The 21,423-nt window shown below is 32.9% G+C and overlaps 2 protein-coding genes across 2 annotated transcripts; both read left to right on the top strand.

The window, feature by feature from the left end:
- The first annotated feature begins 8,485 nt into the window (after positions 1 to 8,485).
- On the top strand, positions 8,486 to 12,960 carry LOC112419472 (uncharacterized). The gene is made up of 6 exons (XM_024777200.2): positions 8,486 to 8,834; positions 10,269 to 10,912; positions 11,006 to 11,138; positions 11,236 to 11,535; positions 11,632 to 11,736; positions 12,204 to 12,960. Exons 2-6 carry the CDS (start codon positions 10,416 to 10,418, stop codon positions 12,777 to 12,779), a joined length of 1,611 nt encoding a protein of 536 aa, XP_024632968.2. The 5' UTR covers positions 8,486 to 8,834; positions 10,269 to 10,415; the 3' UTR covers positions 12,780 to 12,960.
- A 5,687-nt stretch (positions 12,961 to 18,647) lies between these two features.
- On the top strand, positions 18,648 to 20,983 carry LOC120578227 (putative pentatricopeptide repeat-containing protein At1g12700, mitochondrial). Its single transcript, XM_039830650.1, has 2 exons — positions 18,648 to 19,305; positions 20,703 to 20,983. The coding sequence occupies exons 1-2, from the start codon at positions 18,648 to 18,650 to the stop codon at positions 20,981 to 20,983; spliced, it is 939 nt and encodes a 312-aa protein (XP_039686584.1).
- Positions 20,984 to 21,423: the final 440 nt, after the last annotated feature.

Genomic DNA, 21,423 nt, shown 5'->3' with positions numbered 1-21,423 from the left:
ATTTTATTCTCCATCATTTTATTATCATTATTGAAGTTTCTAACAAAGGTAATTATTGATATTTTCTTATAATTGATTTCAATTTTACATGTGTTTGAATTTATAAATATTTAATGTAGTTATATATTAAAATAAGTTACATTCTTTTTTATAGTTATGTTGGTTCTGATCCATTTTGAGGTTGGTGTTGTTGTTCGTTGCCGTTGATTTTGTTGTCTCCGCTCAGTTCGTCGACTTATTCTTTGAGGTTGGTACATTTCTAACTTATTTTAAATAATTATTACAATGGTATTAGTACTAAATATTAATTATTAGAAAAATAGTTACTAAAATTATTATATTGTAATTAATAAAAACGTTAGCGGGATTTTTCTAAAAAAAAATGTTAGTTGGATTAACTTCTTTAAAAAAATATTTAATGGGATTAAATTAAATTTCAACTTATTAGTGTTAGAGAGAGTATAATAAAAAAAGTGTTAGCTTGTAGAAAAATTTGTAGTTTAGTTAAAAATGTTTACTTTTAAAAATGTGTGTATTTATATATATTGTTAATTTAGTTATTAAAATATGTTGCATTATTTTTTTGTAGTTTCCTTGTTTTCGATCCATTTTAAAGTAGGTGTTGCTGCTGGCTAGTTGTTGCTTTTTTTTTTTGGATCCACTTGTTCATTGGCTTGTTATTTGAGGTTAGTATCTTTTATTTATTTAAAATTTATTCAATGGATTAGTATTAAAAATATTAGATATTAGAAACATAGTTAGTAAAATTAAATTGTAGTAAATATGTTATTTAGATCAAATTTGTTTTACGTAAAATAAATGTAGCTAGTAAAAATGTTATCGTAGTTCTTTAAAAAAAAGTTAAGTTAGTAAAGAAATATGTATAATTAAGTTTGTTAGAAAAATAATGTAAAGTAGCAAAAAAAAATTATGAAGTTAATTAATATGACATATGTGAATTATTTTGTGGGAATCAATTCTGGCGTCCGCGCTTAACATTTATTTGTGGTTCGTAGTTTGTATATGCACGCAATGTTTATTTCATACAAATTTTAGAAAATGTGATATAGATTAGAAAATGTTATATATTTTAGTCATAAAATATTATATAATTTTTATGCGATGGCATGTTTATTTTGTACAAATTTCTAAATATTTAGGTGATTAGAAAAAAATTGTTATTTATATTAAAAAAATATTTACGTATAAAAATATATGGTACTAATTTGAGTCAACTGCAGCGACGCGAAAAATGGATCAACATATTTTCCATCGTAGTTGGATGTACGATAGAAAATATCCGGGGAAAAGGAAACTTAAGGCGGCTTTTGTGGATGGAGTTTGTGATTTTGTTGCTTACGCCATGGCGCAAGATACCTTTCAATTGGAGGGAGGGATAAGATGTTCGTGTGTTAAATGTACGTGTAGGCTGATTCGGAGTCCAAAAGATGTTCTAAACCATTTAAAGGACCTTGGTTTTATGGAGAATTATTATGTGTGGATTTATCACGATGAACAAGAGCCTACAAATAATACCGAGTCTGATGTTAATATGCACGCTTCAAGCAGTGAGGCGCGTATGGAGTGTGAAAACTTTGGCGTGATGGAAGATATGGTCGGTGATGCACTTGGGGTGAACCTGTCTTACAACGAGGGTGGTGAAGAGGAAACAATCCCGAATGAGAAAGCGTTGAAGTTTTTCAAGATGATGCAAGAAGTAAACAAGCCGTTGTTTGAAGGGTCGTCTGATTCTAAGCTATCCATGAGTGTGAGGCTTTTAGCTGCCGCGTCAGATTGGAGTGTAGCCGAAGAAGGCTCGGAGTGTTATACAGATATCATGAGGGACGCAACTCCTGTAAAGGACAATTTGCCCTTGAGTTTTTATGAGGCTCAAAAGTTGGTGGAGAAGTAGGGATTGGAAGTTAAAACTATTGACTGTTGCGTTAATGGGTGCATGTTGTTTTACGACAACGAATTTGGTAAAAATGATGGGGCGTTGGTGGCGTGTAAATTTTGCAATGCACCGAGGTATGAAGTATGTGATGATGCCGGTTCTCAGAAGAAGAAACGAGTCTCAGTCAAGTCAATGTTTTATCTGCCAATAATACCAAGATTGCAGAGATTGTTTGCATCAACTCACACGGCCGAAAAAATGACGTGGCATTATTACAATAAAACTAATTCAGGTGTGATGCGACATCCTTGTGACGGGGTGGCATGGAAGCACTTTGATCAAGTACATCGTGATTTTGCAGAAGATCCACGTAATGTGAGGCTTGGATTATGCTCTGATGGATTTATTCCGTATATCCAAGCATCAGCAACGCCTTATTCTTGTTGGCCAATTCTTCTTACCCCGTATAATCTTCCTCCTGAGATGTGCATGTCAAAGCCTTATTTGTTTTTGAGTTGTATTGTACCAGGACCTACGAGCCCCTTAGATGGTATAGATGTGTATCTACAACCCTTAATTGATGATTTGAATAGATTGTGGAACGGTGTATCGACATATGATATTGCAAGGAAGAAAAATTTTAGAATGAGGGCAGCTTTGATGTGGACTGTAACGCCCTCTCTAATTATTTGATTATTTTAAATGAGTTTAGAATATACTTATATGATTTGTGTGATTTATATGATTTATTTTGATGAGTGATATTTTGTTATGATATATGTTATATATTTATTAATATAATATATATGTTATTTGATTTAGAAATATATATGTTATTTGATTTAGAAATATATATATATGCTATTTGATTTAAAAATATAATATATGTTATTTGATTTAGGAATGTATATATGTCATTTGTTATAGAAATATATACACGATTTGTTGCAGAAATAAATGTGATTTGTTATAGAAATAAATGTTATTTATTGTAGAAATATGTATGATTTGTTGTAGAAATATATATATAATCTGTTATAGAAATATGTATGATTTGTTATGGAAATATATATATATATATATATATATATATATATATGTTATAGAGATATAATTGTTATTTATTATTGTTATAGAAACATTATATATATTGGGATAGAATATTAATATTTGAATTTAAGAGAAAAATAAGTAGGTTAAAGATTTATATAAATAGGAGAGACCTAGTTTAGAAAAACATAACGTACGTACGACTGCTTTTGGAGAAAAGGGAGAAAAGCCAAGAGAAGAGGGAGAGACCTAGAGGGGCTGCGATTTCCTGATTATAAGGTAAGGGTGAGACTAACTTTGCAATTCTATTAAGTATGTGAATCAATGGTTAAGTTTAACATGAATTAGGATGAGTTTAAGAAGAATCGGAAATTAGGTCAAATTGATAGAATTGATGATTAAACGGTGGAAACTTGTTAAAAAGATGTAGAAACTGTCCTTAGACCTTAGATAATGATTTAGATGAATTCTGGAATTGAAATTAGGCTTAAAACCTTGTTAGATGATGATTTTCGTGTAGAAAGTGCATCATGTCCGAGCCTAGATTCATCGCTCGCCACGGCGAGCTATGATCCTCGCCTCGCGAGTGATGATCTTCATCGCTCGCCACGCGAGCCTTCCCCTTCGCCTCGCGAGTGTTTTGGTATTGCTCGCCATTGCGAGCAACCTTACTCGCCATAGCGAGCTAAGGCAGAGAGCATGGTAGATCTTGTGTTTCGACCTTTTGAGTTGAACCTTAGATGTCTTTGAGTACCTTTAGGTGCCTACTATTGATTAGAGAATGATTTAGAACGAGATTGAACCTAGAACAACCTTAGTTGGAAAGTTGGCTTGTACTCGCCACGGTGAGCAGATGCTCTCGCCTCGCGAGCACTTCCAGAATTGAGTGTTTTTAGTGCATTGTGAGACTTGAGTTGCTTGGATTGGTTAGAAATGAACTTTAGGTACATAGTGTGACCTATTAAAGATAATGTTTGTGAATTGTGAAGCTATATTGAAATGCTAAGTGTTTATAAGGTGATTTATTGATTGATTGCATTACTTGAATTATTATTGAATGATCAGGAAGTTGTTGAAAATGAATTGATATTAAGCTGTTGATATAATCTGATTATGCTGCTATTGTTATTTAACTAAGTTACATGAGTTGTTGTTGATTATCATTTGATATTGTTATATCCTGAGATGTTTATGTGTCGCCTATGTTGCTGTTGTTGGTTATGGGAAATATTTATATGCCTTATGTGGAAGATGTTTGATGTTTAATTTGTTGATGCTTCACATTAATATTGTTATGTTGTGAATTGCTTGTGCTGTTTCTGTTGCTGTTATGAACTGCTAAGTTGTTTGTAATGTGATTTAATGATTAAATGCATTACTCAAAATATTATTGAATTATATTAGGAGCTTTGTCCTCCGCACGATTATTAGTACGAATAAGTTGATGATGAACTCCAAATTATTGGATGTATAAGTGATAAGTTGATTAAGGTGTCTTGTTGATAGAGTCCATACATTAGCATTCATTGAGCTTTGTCCTCACCACGATTATTAGGAGCTTTGTCCTCCGCACGTTTTAGGAGTTTTGTCCTCCGCACGATGAAAGTATATTAATACTTATGATGACGATTGGTACCACATGCATATAAGTGTCTAAGTTGCATTGTCGCATATGTCGAGTCAAGGTCGTTGTTGATGAATTATCATCCATGAGTTGTTAAGTTGTCGATGAATTATCATCCATGAGTTTGTCGAGTTGTGTTCTATCCATGTGTTGTTAAAGAAGTACCTACGAAGACTATACGATGTGAATTATATGATGTTGACTAAAATATTGCTATGTTGTTTAACATGTTGATTATGATATTGTTATGTTGCTATGTTGTTTAAGATAATGATTATGATATTGTTAAGTTGTTATGATGTTGTGTATAATTGTTACTATTAAGTGATGAATATGTTGTTCTATATATGATTAATAGTATTAAGTGAATATTATGTTATGTTATTTATGATGATCGAATGTTGTGATTACTTGGTAATTGTTTATTAAAGATGCTATGATGTTTAAGATGATATTGTTTAAGATGTTTATGTTGAAGATTTATGATGTTGATTTTGGTGTTAATATGTGTTGATTATATTTTCATAAGATGATGAATACGTTGTTGTTATATTAATAAAAGAAGATGAATATGTTGTTGTTATATTATTATATTATGACGAGATGATGTATATATAATTATTATTATTATTAAGTGAATATCATGCTATGTTGTTGTTATATTATTATATTATGACGAGATGATGTATATATAATTATTATTATTATTAAGTGAATATCATGTTACGTTGTTGTTATATTATTATAAGAAGATGTTTATGTTATGATGTAGATAATTATTACTATTAATAAGAGATGATTATATTGTGTTGTTTTAAAGTTATTAGTGATGATGATTACATGATGATATCTATGAGTTGTTAAGTGTACTTGATGATGTTTATGTTAAATTGATAAGTTGTCTTTTATTAATGAATTGATAATGAGATGTTTGATGAATAATTATTATTATGAATTAATGATGTTGTTATGTTGTATATGAATTAAGATTAAGATGTTGTTATGCTATATATGAACTATGACTATGATGTGATGATCTATGTTTGTTACGATTTGGTTAATATGTGTTAAATGATAATTAGAAGTTGGTTGAACTATTAAGAATTATTACATGAAGAATTATTATTACTAATAGATGAAGTTATTTGTGTTGTTAAATATAATTATTGAATTATATGCTTGATATTATTGTTTTGTGAAATCTCACCCCTTCTGCTTGAAAATGTTGCTCTTCGTATGAGTAACCTGCAGGTATTAATGATTAGTAGGAGTGGTGGCTCAAGTGTCTTTAGGAGCTCTGATACGTAACGGGATGGGAATTTGTTATTGCTTTCTATTCTTTACGTATTGTTTCTGAAGAGTTATGACTATGTTTTTAGAATGGATTTTTATGACATAATTGTAAAGAGGCTTTAGTGCCAAAGACTGTTTTGATTATTGAATAATTTCCGCTGCGAAGTATTAAAGACTTTTTAGTTATTGAATTTTAAAGGATAAATAGTTATTTATACAGTTTATGATTTTAAGAAAAGAATGTGACATTCCGTTTAGGTGAATTACTCTGATTAAATAAATGAAATTTTCACGTTGGAAAAACGGGGTGTTACATGGACTATTAACGACTTTCCTGCATATGGAATGTTGTCTGGATGGTCGACTCATGGAAGATTGGCTTGTCCACATTGCATGGAACACACAAAGGCCATATGGTTGCATCACGGAAGAAAGCATTCGTGGTTTGACTGTCATCGTCCGTTTTTACCAGCGACACATGAATTTCGTAAGAAGAGGAATTTGTTTACTAAAGGAAAAACAGAAAAAGATGGCCCGCCTCCTAGGACATCATCAGAGGAAGTATACCGTAGAGTCAATGAACTAGGACTTTTGAAGTTCACAGATGTTGGCAAAAGAGTCATACACCCACAATACAGTAACGAGCACCATTGGACCAAAAGAAGTATCTTCTGGGATCTCCCTTACTGGAAAGATAATTTATTGAGACATAATCTTGATGTTATGCACATTGAAAAGAACTTTTGTGACAATATAATTCACACGGTGATGAATGTCTCTGGTAAATCAAAAGATAATGAGAAGGCTAGAATGGACTTGCCATTGCATTGTAAGAGACCAGAAATGGAGCTACAACTTCTTCAAAATGGAAAATATCTAAAACCCAAGGCTATTTATAGTCTTACTGCTGATGAAGCAAAATTTGTTTGTCAATGGTTGAAAGAATTGAGGATGCCAGACGGATATTGTTCTAACTTGTCGAGGTGTGCCGACGTCAACTTAGGAAGATTGCATAGAATGAAAAGTCATGATTCCCACATTTTCCTGGAACGCTTACTTCCAATTGCGTTTAGTTCATTGCCAAATAATGTCTTAAACCCCTTGACTGAAGTTAGCCTTTTTTTTAAAGACTTGTGCGCTTCAACCTTGAGGATGGATGAACTTGTTAAAATGGATCAAAATATGCCTATCACTCTTTGTAAACTAGAGCAAGTTTTTTCCCCCAGGTTTCTTTGATTCTATGGAACATCTTCCTGTGCATCTCGCATACGAAGCTTGGCTCGGTGGACCTGTTCAATATAGGTGGATGTATCCTTTTGAAAGGTTCATGGGTTATGCAAAGCGAATGGTGAGAAATAAAGCAAGGGTTGAGGGATCAATAGTTGCAGCTTACGTGCATCGGGAAACAAACTATTTCATCTCTCATTACTTCAACCCATTGATGTTGACCCCAAGAAATACACGAAATGAAGTTATTGTTGAAAGTGAAGGGTTTCAGTCTGCCTTATCAGTTTTTTGTCACCAAGGACGTCCTTGTCATCCAGGGAAATATTATTGGATGAACGACGCAGAGTTGCAGTCAGCGACAATTCATGTGATGATTAATTGTAGCGAAGTTGGACCATACATTGAGATATTTCAAGGATTAAATATCAGTAACATATATACAAGTTTTCAAGGATGGTTTAAGCATCAATTGTTAAATTCTCATCCGACTACACAAATATATCATTTGAGGGGATTAGCCGAAGGTCCGGGAAGAAAAGTCAAACAATGGGACACTTACTTTGTCAATGGGTTTAAATTTCATACTCAATCACGGTCAGTGGGCAAAAAAACAATTAACAGTGGTGTTTACGTCAAAGGAATCAGTGATGGAGGTGAAGATGACTTCTATGGTGTGATCAAACACATATTTGAAGTAACTTACCTATATGTAGATGAACCTAACAAAGTTGTATTGTTTTATTGTGACTGGTTTGACCCTGCAAATGGGATGAAAATTGATCCAAAGCATAAAACTGTTGATGTACGAATGAACCGGATGTATAATGCATTTGACCCTTTCATTTTGGCAAGTAAAGTTAGTCAAGTGTATTATGTACCCTATCCTTCTCATCACCGGCGCAAACATGGATGGTGTGCTGCTATCAAGTGTAAACCAAGAGGTCAATTTGAGACAGAAGTTCTAGATAAAGAAATACCTTACCAAGATGATGAAATATCACATGTTCCAGATGTGATTGAAGTCGATCCTGTTACAAATTTGGTTGACAGAGATGTTGACGGTCAACAACTTGATGCTGAAACGTTAGCTCAAATGTTACTTATTGACACTGATAGTGGGGAGGAGTCAAGTAACTCTAGAGACAGTGGGGAAGATGCAAATAACCCTGACAACAAAGTGGATGATTTTTATTATGACGATGATGAATAACCCTTCATAAAACACATGATGTCTTTAATGTAATTATTTTATCATAATAATGAAATATTTATGTTTAATATAATGATTTTATCATATTAGTTATCTATCTAATGTATTTTTTATATCATTTATTATCTAACTATTATATTAAAAAATTATGTATATGATATTGTAAAATAAAAGAAAATTAAAAACTGTCAAAAGGAGAGGAAAGGATCGGTTTTCACACTCCCTCTTTACCAATTTCATTCTTCTCCCTCCCACCTCTTTTCCCCAATTTCAATCTCCCTCCATCATCTCCAAAACCCTAAAATGAAAATACTTCCTCAATCTCACTTTCCCCCCCCAAATCTGAAACCTAAATTTCAATCTCACTAACCCTAATGGCTCAATCTCACTAACCAAATCTTCACTCAATCGGTTCCTCACTCATGGCATAAATCGATTTCCCTTCACTGTTCATCATCTTCTTTCCATCGCTGCTTCCATCACCAATCGCTGCTTCCATCATCAATCGCTACTTCCATCGTTTGATGCACCAATCGGTATCTTTCTTTTCTCTCTCAACTCCTCTATCATCTTCTCTAATGGTATCGTATCTGAATCCTTATTTTTCTCTCTTTGTTGGGTTTTTCTGTTTCTTTTCTTAATTTTTAGGGTTTGTGATTATTCATAGCATCTTGCTTGACAAAAGAGAAAAAAAACCCCAATTTTTTTGTGTGTTTATGCGACATATACATTTTTTTTAAATAAAAAAAAACCCCAACTTTGTGTGTTTATGCGACATTTCAATAGTTGTGGGTTATTGAGCTTTTGAAATGGGGAAATCTGCAATCCCTGTAGTGGGTTTTTACTCTTTTAGTTGTAGTGGGGTTTTAGAGTTGCTTATTAGGTTCCCTTGCTCAACACAACCTTCAAGTATTCACTCTCTGTTTCCCTCGTTTTGATGTTTGGGAAAATGGAGGGGATGTTAGGTGCATTTAGATAGAACTCAAGGGAGGTTGTTATATTTTTCCCTATTTATAATGAAAATTGTACACTAAGAATCCCTTAATTGAGGAAATAAATCTAGACTAAAAAAATCCTACATCAATCCTAATAAAAACATGATCATATACAAGATTAGTTTGCTGCTAGTAATGATTGTGAGTCTAGGTTTTGTTCTTATTTTGTTTTACTTGATAATGTGCCATTGATTGAATTGAATATCATTTTATACGTCTCTCTCTCGGATACATGGTCAGTATTTTGACAGTGTTAGTTATGGTTCTCAGTGGAATTCATTGTCTCTGTTTGGTATTTGAATTTAATTACTATGTTATGTTTAGATATCAAAACTAGTTACAAGCACCAAATTTTCCTTCCAAATTACTAATTACCAATAGTATAAAATATTAGCTAAATAGATATTGTGGCAGAATCAGTCCAACAAACCTGCCAGACCCAATTCCAGGGAGCAGCCAATGCAATCAAACTTAAGAGCGAAAAAAAAAAACTCACATAAAGAAGACTTTGTGAAAAATGGAGATCCTAGTAACAAGAGCCCTAAGGTTTTGTTTGCGAGTTGGGTTTTGGAGGGGAGGGGATGGGAAGGAAAGACTTTAAAAATGGAGATGTAAACCTTTGTTTGGGAGTTTCAAAAAACAAAGGATCAAAATCTCAACGAGGTCTAAACGAAGGACCAAACCGGTTCACTAATGTTGCTATGCTTCCTGTAGGTTATTTAACTTCATCTGGTTTAGTAGTAATTGGCCAATGGATCAAAATGAAGTCTAAATATTCTAGTTGAAGAGTCCTGCAAATTTTTGGCCAATGGATCAAAATGAGGTCTAAATATTCTAGTAGTAATTGACCTCTTGTAATTCTAGTATACTAAATTTTGCATGTGTATGATGATATCTCAAATCTCAACGACTCTGATTCTACATTCATTGTCTATTTTACCTCTATTAATTTTGTTTATTGTATAATTATGACAGGGATGTCTGGGCGAGACAAGGATAAGGGTAAGGCTCTTGCTGTAGATCATGGGAAGCTGAAGAAAAAGAAGAATGGAAGAATAGATGTTTCCTTAGACCCTACCAGACAGTGGGTTCGGCCGACGGGGGTAACCTTCCGTAACATTGATGAACGGACCGGTACTCCTATTCCTATTGCTACTACTCCACCTCCTTACTCCCGCACCATTCCCGCCTATTCCTCCCGCACCATTCCCGCCTATTCTTCCCGCATCATTTCCTGCAGCTACTACTAGTCATGCTACTACTAGCCAGCCCCTCATATATTCTAGTCCTGGTTTTGCCATGCCTGGATTTACTCCGCCATCGACACACTCGCCAAGTTACAACACCACCCGGTCTAATGTCCGACAAGGCTTTAACACATCCGTTCCATCACAATCATCAACGAAACTGATGCAAGATCTTATGCAAACTGGAAATTTCTTAGCCTTACTTGTTGATCAACGACCTCCACAACAGCATCAACAACAACAACAACAACAAAACAACCAAAATGAAGAGGTACCGTCTGGGGCTGATCAAAGACGACGACAACGACGTCAAATCATTGAAGACTGGGAGTATGTGGATAACCTTGTTGTGGTTACACCAACACCTGAAACGTAAGTAATAAAAATTTAATTTGTTACCTATGTTTGACTTAATTCTTATTAGTTTTTTAAATGCATAATTTAATTAACAATTCAAATTTGTAGGTTAGAGCCATCCCACGGAGTATCAGAACATATTAGAATGGCGATCCAGACGTTTTACCCTAAAGATAGGCGTTGGGCCGTATATTCAGATCTTACTACCGATGACAGGAACGACCTTTTTAAATACTTTTCGGTAAACACATTTTATTGAATATTAAATAATTGTATTTACTTTATAATATGGTTTATTTTTTACATTACTGAATGTCTAATAATTTTTTTTATTGTAGGATTTTTCTAGATGGGAACCTCATCATCATACTCTTGTAGAGAGAAACTTTCATAGGGTAGCTGCAAGACGTTTATCAGATTTGTTATATGATGAACGGCAGGAATTGAAAAAACGTAAGGGCAATTATCGTACACAATGGATCGGAGAGAAAAGCTGGGAGTTATTGCTGAAGTATTGGAATGAAGATCCACATTTTAAGAATCGGTCCAAAGCTAACAAGGTGAATAGGACATCTATTGTAGGAGGGCAGTTGCACGCACAAGGTTCTGTCAGTACCGCTACCTATGCTAGAGATTTGGTAAAAAAATATATTTAACTATTTATAATTTTATATATATGTATATATTAAATTTGCCAAATGTTCTAATTGGTTAATATTTGTGTGTACAATTAGCGAAATAGATTGGGTAGAGTTCCTTATCCGGAAGAGATCCATGATGTAACTCGTTTCAGTCAGAATCTTGGTCGGTATGTTGATGCTCAAGCTAGCAATACCCAGGTAAATTCTTAATAATTTTATGTTCTCTGCTGTGTTCAAAGGATGTTGGTCGTGTGTCGGTCATATGGTTTATAGCTTGATCTTTAGTGAATTGAATTGTACTAGCTGGATCTTTAGTTTATACATCAAAAGGTCTTCTACAGCTTCTGTTACATATATAGTATCATGCTAACGATGCCAAAGTACCTACCTGCTAAGAAGAGCCTAATAAGTATGTTAGTTATCAAAATATTATTGCATTTCATGCTGATATCAATGGTTTATTAAAAAAGGAAATGACTATTATTACGTGTACTAGCCGAAAGACGAACACGATATCAATGGCATGCTGTTCTGTTATTGACAGTGGTTAGGGAGTGAGTTTTTTAGGTGATCCATTTTCTGTTTTGGTGTTGATAGCTTGCTGCTGCTGTGTATTTGTTATTTTTTTCGGTTTTGACTTTATTATTGATTACTTTACTTTATAGGCAGCTTATCGCACGAATGCAGCGGAATTTTTGAAGGAGAATCTTGAGATTCCATCGTATCCGGAAATTCCCTTCCCCATTAAACTTCAATTATGGGCGAAGGCTGCAGAAAAAGGAAGACCGGATGGAGGAAAAGAAAGAAAGGGTAGAATGTACGGTCTTGGGCCATTAGCCGGCAATGTGGTACATGGAGATTTGTTCTATGTTCCTCCTCCACCAGAGTCCTCATCTCCTTCTACAGAGCTGCCTCTTGAGATGCAAGCAATGATACAACGAATGAACCAGGAGTTGCAATCTCAAAAGGAGGCGTTGGCAAAGAAAGAAGAATCGGAGAATGAGTTAAGGGAATTGCTAGCCAAACAGGCAGAGGAAATGAGAAAACTCACCAGGATGGTTACAAAAAGGATGGGTGGCATGAAGAGTAGGAAAACATCGGAATCATCGTCGCCATCGAGTCAATCATCACCGTCGGTTCAAGAAGACCGAACATATGACGATGACAATGATGATGATGATGATCATGATGATGAGGACGAGGACGAGGACGAGGAGAGGGATGATGATCATAACGATTAATTTATATTCTTTTCAGTTGCTGTTTTTTGGTTAGGGATTTTGGGCACTTTTGGGGTGTTTTAGGTGGTTACTGTTAAAGAAAATTTAACTTGCATATATGAATTTTGTTTTATGTAATTATTTATCAACATGACATGTTTTGTAGGAAACAAATTATCAAAAAATTTGGGTTATTTTCAAATTTTGGCGCACTTTTTTTATTTTTCGTTTTTTTTAAATTTGATTTTTTATGAAATTTTGGCGCCAAATATTTTGGCACCTCATTTGAATTATTTGGCGCCTTTTTCGAAATAAAAATTTGGATCTAATTTTTTTTTTTTAAAATATAATTGTTTCCTAGGAAAGTTTCGTAGGAAAACGTGTGCAATTTTTAATTATTAATTTTTCCTACGAAATTTTCGTCGGAAAGCGTGTGTCAGATGTGGCAGCCTGCAAAAGTGCTTTCCTACCAAACTTTTCGTCGAAAATCTCGTAGGAATAGATCTAAAATTTCCTACAACTTATTTCCTCGGTAATTTCTCGGAAATCCGTGTTTTCCTACGAAAAAAGTGTGTTTTCCGAGGAATATTTCCCTAGGAAAATCTAATATTTCTTGTAGTGACTGTTACAAAGAATTAATTTTTATTTTTTGTTTCAAAAAAATTTAAAAATTAAAACTGTTTGGTTTTCCTAATTATCTAAACAAAGAAACTCTAATACACTCACTCACTGAATTGAAAAGGATACGTCGGTCAGTCCCTCTCTTTTCTCTCTATTTGTATGATTCATATCTCATCATATCCTCACATCACAAGCTCACACAAGATCATTCTCTTAAATTTCTCTATACGGCCAAGCTGAAATCACATTCACACAGGTTCATTTTCTTCGTTTCTCCCTTTGCCAAGCTGAAATCGAGAGAGAGAGAGAGAGAGAGAGAGAGAGAGAGAGAGAGAGAGATCAAACTTGAAAGTGATGAACGGTTGAAGTTGTTACTTATTAGGATTTCTCATCCATACATACAGTGTAGCAAAAACACATAGTGCTTGAATTCGAAGTTTCGGAAGAAAAACAATGAAAATGTGAGAGATGATTCAAAGAGGATATTTTGTTGTTTTGTTTATGACTCGTTTTCTTGGTTTCTATTTCAGGCTCAACAACTCTGTTTCTAATTCAGGCTTAGCAGCTCTATTTCTTATTCATCTTTATCGTTTTTCAGGTCTGTTTCTTTTTCTGCATTGTTTGTGTTATTGTGCTGAAGTTGTTTGCTACAAGTTTGTGATTTAAGAACATGAAATAAGTTTGATTCAAATCAGTTTTGCTCCAACATGATTAATCATATTTATTTGTGTTTTCTGCGTTATGTATGAAATCTAAACTGTAATCATTGATTTTATGGACCTAAAGCACAATAGTGTATAGTTATTTTCAAAAAATTTGAATGGTAGCAAAGGATCATTTGTATAGACATTATAGTCCTTTAATGTTAAACGTATATATACTTCCCAAAAGGATCCAATTCTAGACATTATAGTCCCAAGAGTATTTGTTGCCCCATGTCATGTAATTGACCATTATTCTCAAAAACTTAATTAAACTTATATGGATTTAATTGGTATGCAAGTCAAGAATTTTGTTACAGTAGAGAAGTTTGTTAGAATCCGTCAAACACAGTTTGTTATGTAGAATTTTAGTTTGACCATTATTATAAGATTTTACTTCTTAAAAAAAATATTTCTTAAATTATATAGCTGTGGAAATGAAGCCTTCAACCAATTTTGTTATTCTTATGTCTCTCTTTATATGTTAAGTTGTTTATATAAGTTTATTTATTAAGTGGTCATGCTTTTATGCTTCTATATTTAACAATCAAATTTCTTAATTTGTAGAATTACATGACAACAATGATGTTCAAAAATATGAAACTCATGAAAGTGGACAAGCAACAAATAGTGTGGATGTTGTGAACCTTGCATAAGACCAAGTGACTTTTTGGATCTTTAAAACTTTTGTCATATTATTCTGGATAATTGATATTCTTAATTTAGAATCTTAGTCACTTTGGGTCATTGGTGACTTATGTTAATGTTACTATGTTAGTATGGATAATTGTTATTCTCTTAGACTAATATTAATTTATTGTTCTTTTGTTCACTATTTGTGTATATTTGTTCTTATGTTATGTTATTCTTTTCGGTCCTTAAAGAATGAAAAAAAGAAGAAAAAAAACAGGTATGTGCGGGCTAGCCCGTTAATCCGTATAGGGTCGGGCCCGGGCTATATTATTCTAGTCCATATTAAAACTGGGTTTTTCAGCCCGACCCTAAAAAGAATATTGCCCGCGCGGGACGGCGTGAAACCGGTCGGACCGCCCATTTTGACAGCTCTAGATCAATAATGAAAAGGGATCTCAATGTTTAGTACCAGTGTGATATAATCTGAAATCCTAAATATCAATTCAAAGAATTACTCCCTCTGTCCCAAATTGTAATACGTTTTAGGCATTTCACACATATTAAGAAATGTAATTAATATTGTGTGGAAAAGAGATATTATGAGTTGTTTTACAAAATTGTCATATGGGAAAGATAAATAAAAGACTTGAAAGAAGAGAGAGTAATAAATAGTTAAGGATATAATAGGAAAAGTAACATTAATATTTCATTGGTATTGTAAAGTGACATACAATTTGGGACGGAGGGAGTAATTAACAAAGCAAGAAATAACTCTGTCTCATGTATCTAAACATCCAAAAAGGGACTCAAATCCTAGATATTCCACTACTTAAAACTAGTCATTTCCTGCCATATGTTTATTTTCTTTTTCTTCTTCCTTCAATTACTAGATTACATCATTGCTTGTGTTTGATATGTATGTACATTTGGTGTTCTATAGATATTATGTGATTTGTACAATCATTTGATATATTATGGATATAATCTTAACCATTCAGATTATACTATTACGATTAAACTGTAATTCCTTAAATAACTAAATAAAAATATCGCTTATGCAAAATATAGCACAAAATCATTGCAACAACATCCACTTCTTGAATCGATTGAAGTATACTGTAAAAAATGTCATATGTTGAAAGTTGAAATCGAAAATCACATATAATTATCAAATCAATACCAATGTATTGGATTCAATTCATGAAGCACATATAAGACATCAAAATACATCAAAACAATCAATTAAAATATATATAATATTATGATCACATAAATTGCATGATAAACTACCGCGAAGTTCTCAATTCTTAGGTTCATATGCAATAGTATAACAATGAAATCAAACAAAAAACTTATATGCAGTAATAATTATATGTATAATAAAAATCGAAACATAATTAGGATTAGCACAACAAAAAATTATATTCCAAAAGAAATATTGATTATGGCAACAAACTTGCACTTGAATGAATAATATCAAAATTTGAGACGACGATCTCATAAATTATAAAGCCATCGAAATTGTTATTCAGATTTAAAAAAATAAAAAAAATATATGCAAAAGACAATCGAACTTCATAATTACCAAATTCAAATTAGGGTTCATGCCAAAGTCAAGGAAGAACATAAGGCACAAGCTTAAATCACTATAAATCCCAATAAACTAAAGATCCGCTCTTGTACCACTTGTTTGAAAATATACATTTGACATAAATGGTATTGAGGGAAGGCAATTACATGTTATTGTATTGATTTATACATATTGATTAAAATTATGTTTTTATGGTACAATTTTAATAAGTTTCTATTTTGAGTTTTTGAATCTCAGTTGTTGGTTTATTCAGGAGTGGCAGATCTTGAGTTAACTTATTGTGGGTGCCAAACTTCTATGGAATATATATTAAACGATTTCAAGAAGTAACAATAATTAATAACTGGTCTAGTGGTATAAATTATTTGAAAGGAGCAAGAGCGTGTAGGTTTGAATCTCATCAAAAACATTTTTTATAATACAAATGGAAAAATAGAAGATAAATATGTAAAAAGAAGATGAGAAAATGTTGAACCGACAACTTTAACGATTTACAGCACCTCATGTCCACTATAACAACTGAAGTATAATTGGTATAATACACCTAATATAGTATATAAAGAAAACCTGGAGGATGACATGGCCCCTGCTTGTCCCTAAAGAGATCCGCCACCATTGGTTTGTTGTTTTTAATCTCATTCATTTTTTGTTACACTTTTTAAAAAATTGGCACTTCATCCTTTATTTGCTAAAACTTATTTGAAACTTTACTTTCCTATATTTTGGTTAACATCAGGTTGGTTTGTTTCAGTTAATTTCATTGAAGTTCTAAGACGGCGGAGGCAATAACATCCAAGTTAGACTAAAAGTGATACATAGAAGACAATACTTTTTACAATTTGCGTCCATACTTTTTCCAACGAAACAATGTGACACAGGTTAGTTACCATAAAATTAGTTTTAAATCTTAGAGGAGATTTGTTCAATTCGATTTCATCTTCGTTCAATTTATTTGAATTCAATCATCGATTGCATCTTTGCAAGAACGTGTGATAATAACGTTAACAATATAGATAATCAGAGACAAGAACAATGACGACTAGAGTTTAAATATTGTATCAATGACATTGTATAACATAGATTACAAACAAATATATAATAGAACATAATGAACTGCTAACTCAATAATATAAAGGCCCAATAGTTTAAGTTAAATACTTTATTATCTAACACCCACCCTCAAATGCATCACCAAGAAGTATTGCGAGTTTCTCAAACAAAATACGAAAACTTACTAAACAATACTCCCTCCGTCCCAAATTGTACGTCGCTTTGGAAAAAAATTTGTCCCAAATTATATGTCGCTTTACAATACCAATGAAATATTAATGTTACTTTTCTTATTATATCCTTAACTATTAATTACTCTCTCTTCTTTCAATTATTTCATTTATCTTTTCCATACCATTTATTAGGGATAATTTTGTAAAACAACTCATAATTTCTCTTCCCCACACAAAGATACCCACTGCCTCAAAGGAAGCTTGTCCTTTGACCTTGAAACACCAAAAGAAGAAAAATCAACAACCTAAAAGAAATTATATAACTTCACCTGTGGAGAAAATCATCACCCGTTCAAAGAAGGGTACCTCCAACAAACCTTCACATTGATTCAAATTGATTGGAATTTTTTTTCTTGCTTGTTTAGAATTTAATTGTACTCATATTTTAGAGAAGTTTGTGTAGCAGCTAATGTTCTAGCTTTGTTTCGGCAGTGTTTGCCTCTGTTCTTTCATTGTTTCTTTTTTGTTTCAAGATAGTCTTGGGCTTCTTCACTTTCGGGTTTCTCTGATGTAAGAAGGTTCAAGCATCTCCTGGTTTTCTTTTATTTTACTAGCCTTGATAAAAAAAAAGAGTATTGTAATCAAGTGATTGTAGTGAAAAGTATTCATAATAGTATTTGAGGGGTGCAAGTTCATAAATACAAATATATAATATAAAAAAGAATATAACAACACTGACGGGTAAATTATCATTAATATTTTTTTTAATAGAGACCATCTTTAATATTAGAGCCGAACCTCCAATTTGATTGGAAAGACCCTGCCTATTTTCCTCTGATGTTGATAAAAAAAAAATTAAAAAAAAGTGTGTCTAAATTTGCAAAGCAAGCTTGAGAAAAGTTAGTTACATTAAATTAATCTAAAAAAAAAGGTTAGCTTAATTAATACATTAATGTCTAAAATAATAAATATTATATACAATCCTCTCTCTCTCTCTCTCAACTATTTAAAAGAATAAAAATTTAAATAGAGAGCTTCATTTCATTTGTACTACAAACACTAGACATTCATTTCGGAGACGGTAAGCTCATAACAAAACGGACACGCGCCGATGACGATAATGGGAAGTTGTTTCCGTCCAAAAATTGCCACTGCAAAGAGGTTCAGTCGTTTCAGATCAACATTACCATTACAATTACCATGCTCCAAACCCAACAACATTCATAAACCCATCTTCTTCAAGTACCATGATGCAATCGCTGTTTTTGAAGGTATGTTGATTGAAGATCCTACTCCTCCAACACACGAGTTCAATCATTTGCTAAGTTCAATAGCAAAAACATTCCCCAAAACTAATGGTGTTGTTGTCGATTCTTACACTGAGATGCTGAAAATGGGTATTTCTCTTGATTTAGTTTCCTACAACATTCTCATGAAGTGCTATGCTGATGCTAAACTCATGGGTTACTCCTTGTCTCTTTTTGGGAAAGTTTTCAAATTAGGGTTCCAATCCACTGGTTTTACTTTGAATACTTTATTGAAACCTCTTTTTTCTTCTGGGAAGGTTGTTGAGGCTATTCAATTTTACAATTCATCTGATTTTTATGGGATTCCATCTTATCATATCAGTATTGGGATATTGGTGAAGGGTCTTTGCGACCAAGGAAATGTTCAAACTGCATTGATGTGTGTTACGGGAAGCTTTTGTCCTCATATATCTATGTTGAATCCAATTTTTGATGCCCTCTGTAAGAATCCCGATACTTTTCATCAGGCTTGTAAGTTGTTTGCTGATTTTTTTCATATCGTTGATTTACATGGCGATATTTTTACATATAATGTATTGATTAGAGGTTATTGTGTTACTAATCAATTCCCTAAAGCCTTTTCATTATATAAAAAAGTGTTGTTAAAAGAGATTCAACCAAATCTTTATAAGCAATGAATTAAAATCGACCCTATACAACGACTAAAACGAATGACTTAACGTTATATTATATTCTATTCCGCTCTACTCCATAATGTTCCATCAATTTAAACACAGCTTTACTAAACTCTTTTCTAAAGAAACTAAATGAAATATATTAACGAAGCCAAACAAGTATATCCCGCACAAGAAGTGCCTGAGAAAACTTGCAAAAGATTACAAAATTACATTACACCAAAAACCACCAACGAAACAAAAACTAGAAGAAAAACAACTATCGAACAATTTTTAAGCAATTAAGGGGATTTAGCTGCAAAAATGGTAATCAAAAGCAAAAACAACATAATTCACTTTCAACCACCAATATAACTAAATCTTAATTGTACACATAAAGATTGAAGGTTGTCTTACTTGTGCTGAAAAATAGGATTATTTCTTTCCTCTCGAGAGGAATTGTCAGACATTAAAGAAACAAGGATTTGACCGAGTTGCCATCGTTATTGGCCGATATCAGCTAATGGTAAGCGCGGTTTATGGTAAATGAATTTGATGGATGAAGTTGCCAAATCCATTTGTCTGCAATGTCAATCGAAAAACCAAAAGTAGTTAGTTGTTCACTACACTCCCTCACCAAATCCTCCTCCGAAAAGTTAGTGAAATAGTTAGATGGATGGAGATATGATAAATAAAAGTATATTAATGAGAAAAATAATTAACGTTTCATTGATATTTTAAGGTGAAAACGTACTATAAAAAATATTACATATAAGTCAACAAAACTTCCTTTTATGGTAAGAATTTTTTTTTTGTATGCTTAACCAATGCCCCGGGGGCACCGGTTAGCATGACCCAAATTTAAATAGAGAGCTTCATTTCATTTGTACTACAAACACTAGACATTCATTTCGGTGACGGTGAGCTCATAACAAAACGGACACGCGCCGATGACAATAATGGGAAGTTGTTTTCGTCCAAAAATTGGCACTGCAAAGAGGTTTAGTCGTTTCAGATCAACATTACCATTACCATTACCATGCTCGAAATCCAACAACTTTCAGAAACCCATATTCTTCAAGTACCATGATGCAATCGCTGCTTTTGAATGTATGTTGATTGAAGACCCTACTCCTCCAACACACTAGTTCAATCATTTGCTAAGTTCAATAGCAAAAACATTCCCCAAAACTAATGGTGTTGTTGTCGATTCTTACACTGAGATGCTGAAAATGGGTATTTCTCTTGATTTAGTTTCCTACAACATTCTCATGAAGTGCTATGCTGATGCTAAACTCTTGGGTTACTCCTTGTCTCTTTTTGGGAAAGTTTTCAAATTAGGGTTCCAATCCACTGGTTTTACTTTGAATACTTTGTTGAAACCTCTTTGTTCTTCTGGGAAGGTTGTTGAGGCTATTCAGTTTTACAATTCATCTGATTTTTACGGGATTTCATCTTTATCAGATCAGTATTGGGATATTGGTGAAGGGTCTTTGCGACCAAGGAAATGTTCAATCTGCATTGATGTGTGTTAGGGGAAGCTTTTGTCCTCATATATCTATGTTGAATCCAATTTTTGATGCACTTTGTAAGAATCCCGATACTTTTCATCAGGCTTGTCAGTTGTTTGCTGATTTTTTTCATATCGTTGATTTACATAGCGATATTTTTACATATAACACATTGATTAGAGGTTATTGTGTTACTAATCAATTCCCTAAAGCCTTTTCATTATATAAAAAAATGTTGTTTAAAAAGATTCAACCAAATATTTATACCTTTGGAATCCTGCTTGACTGTTTATGCAAACAAGGTTTGATAAACGAGTCCAAAATTCTCATCAATGTAATGTTGAAACGGGGTCTGTAACACCCCGTTTTCTCAACGTAAAAATTTCATTTAATTAATCAGAGTATTCACATAAACGGAATGTCACATTCTTTTCTTAAAATCATAAACTGAATAAATAACTATT

This window comes from Medicago truncatula, chromosome 1 (genome assembly GCF_003473485.1).
Source record: "Medicago truncatula cultivar Jemalong A17 chromosome 1, MtrunA17r5.0-ANR, whole genome shotgun sequence".
Taxonomy (NCBI): domain Eukaryota; kingdom Viridiplantae; phylum Streptophyta; class Magnoliopsida; order Fabales; family Fabaceae; genus Medicago; species Medicago truncatula.
The sequence above is the reverse complement of the archived record's forward strand: the minus strand, read 5'-3'. Positions and strand labels throughout refer to the sequence as shown.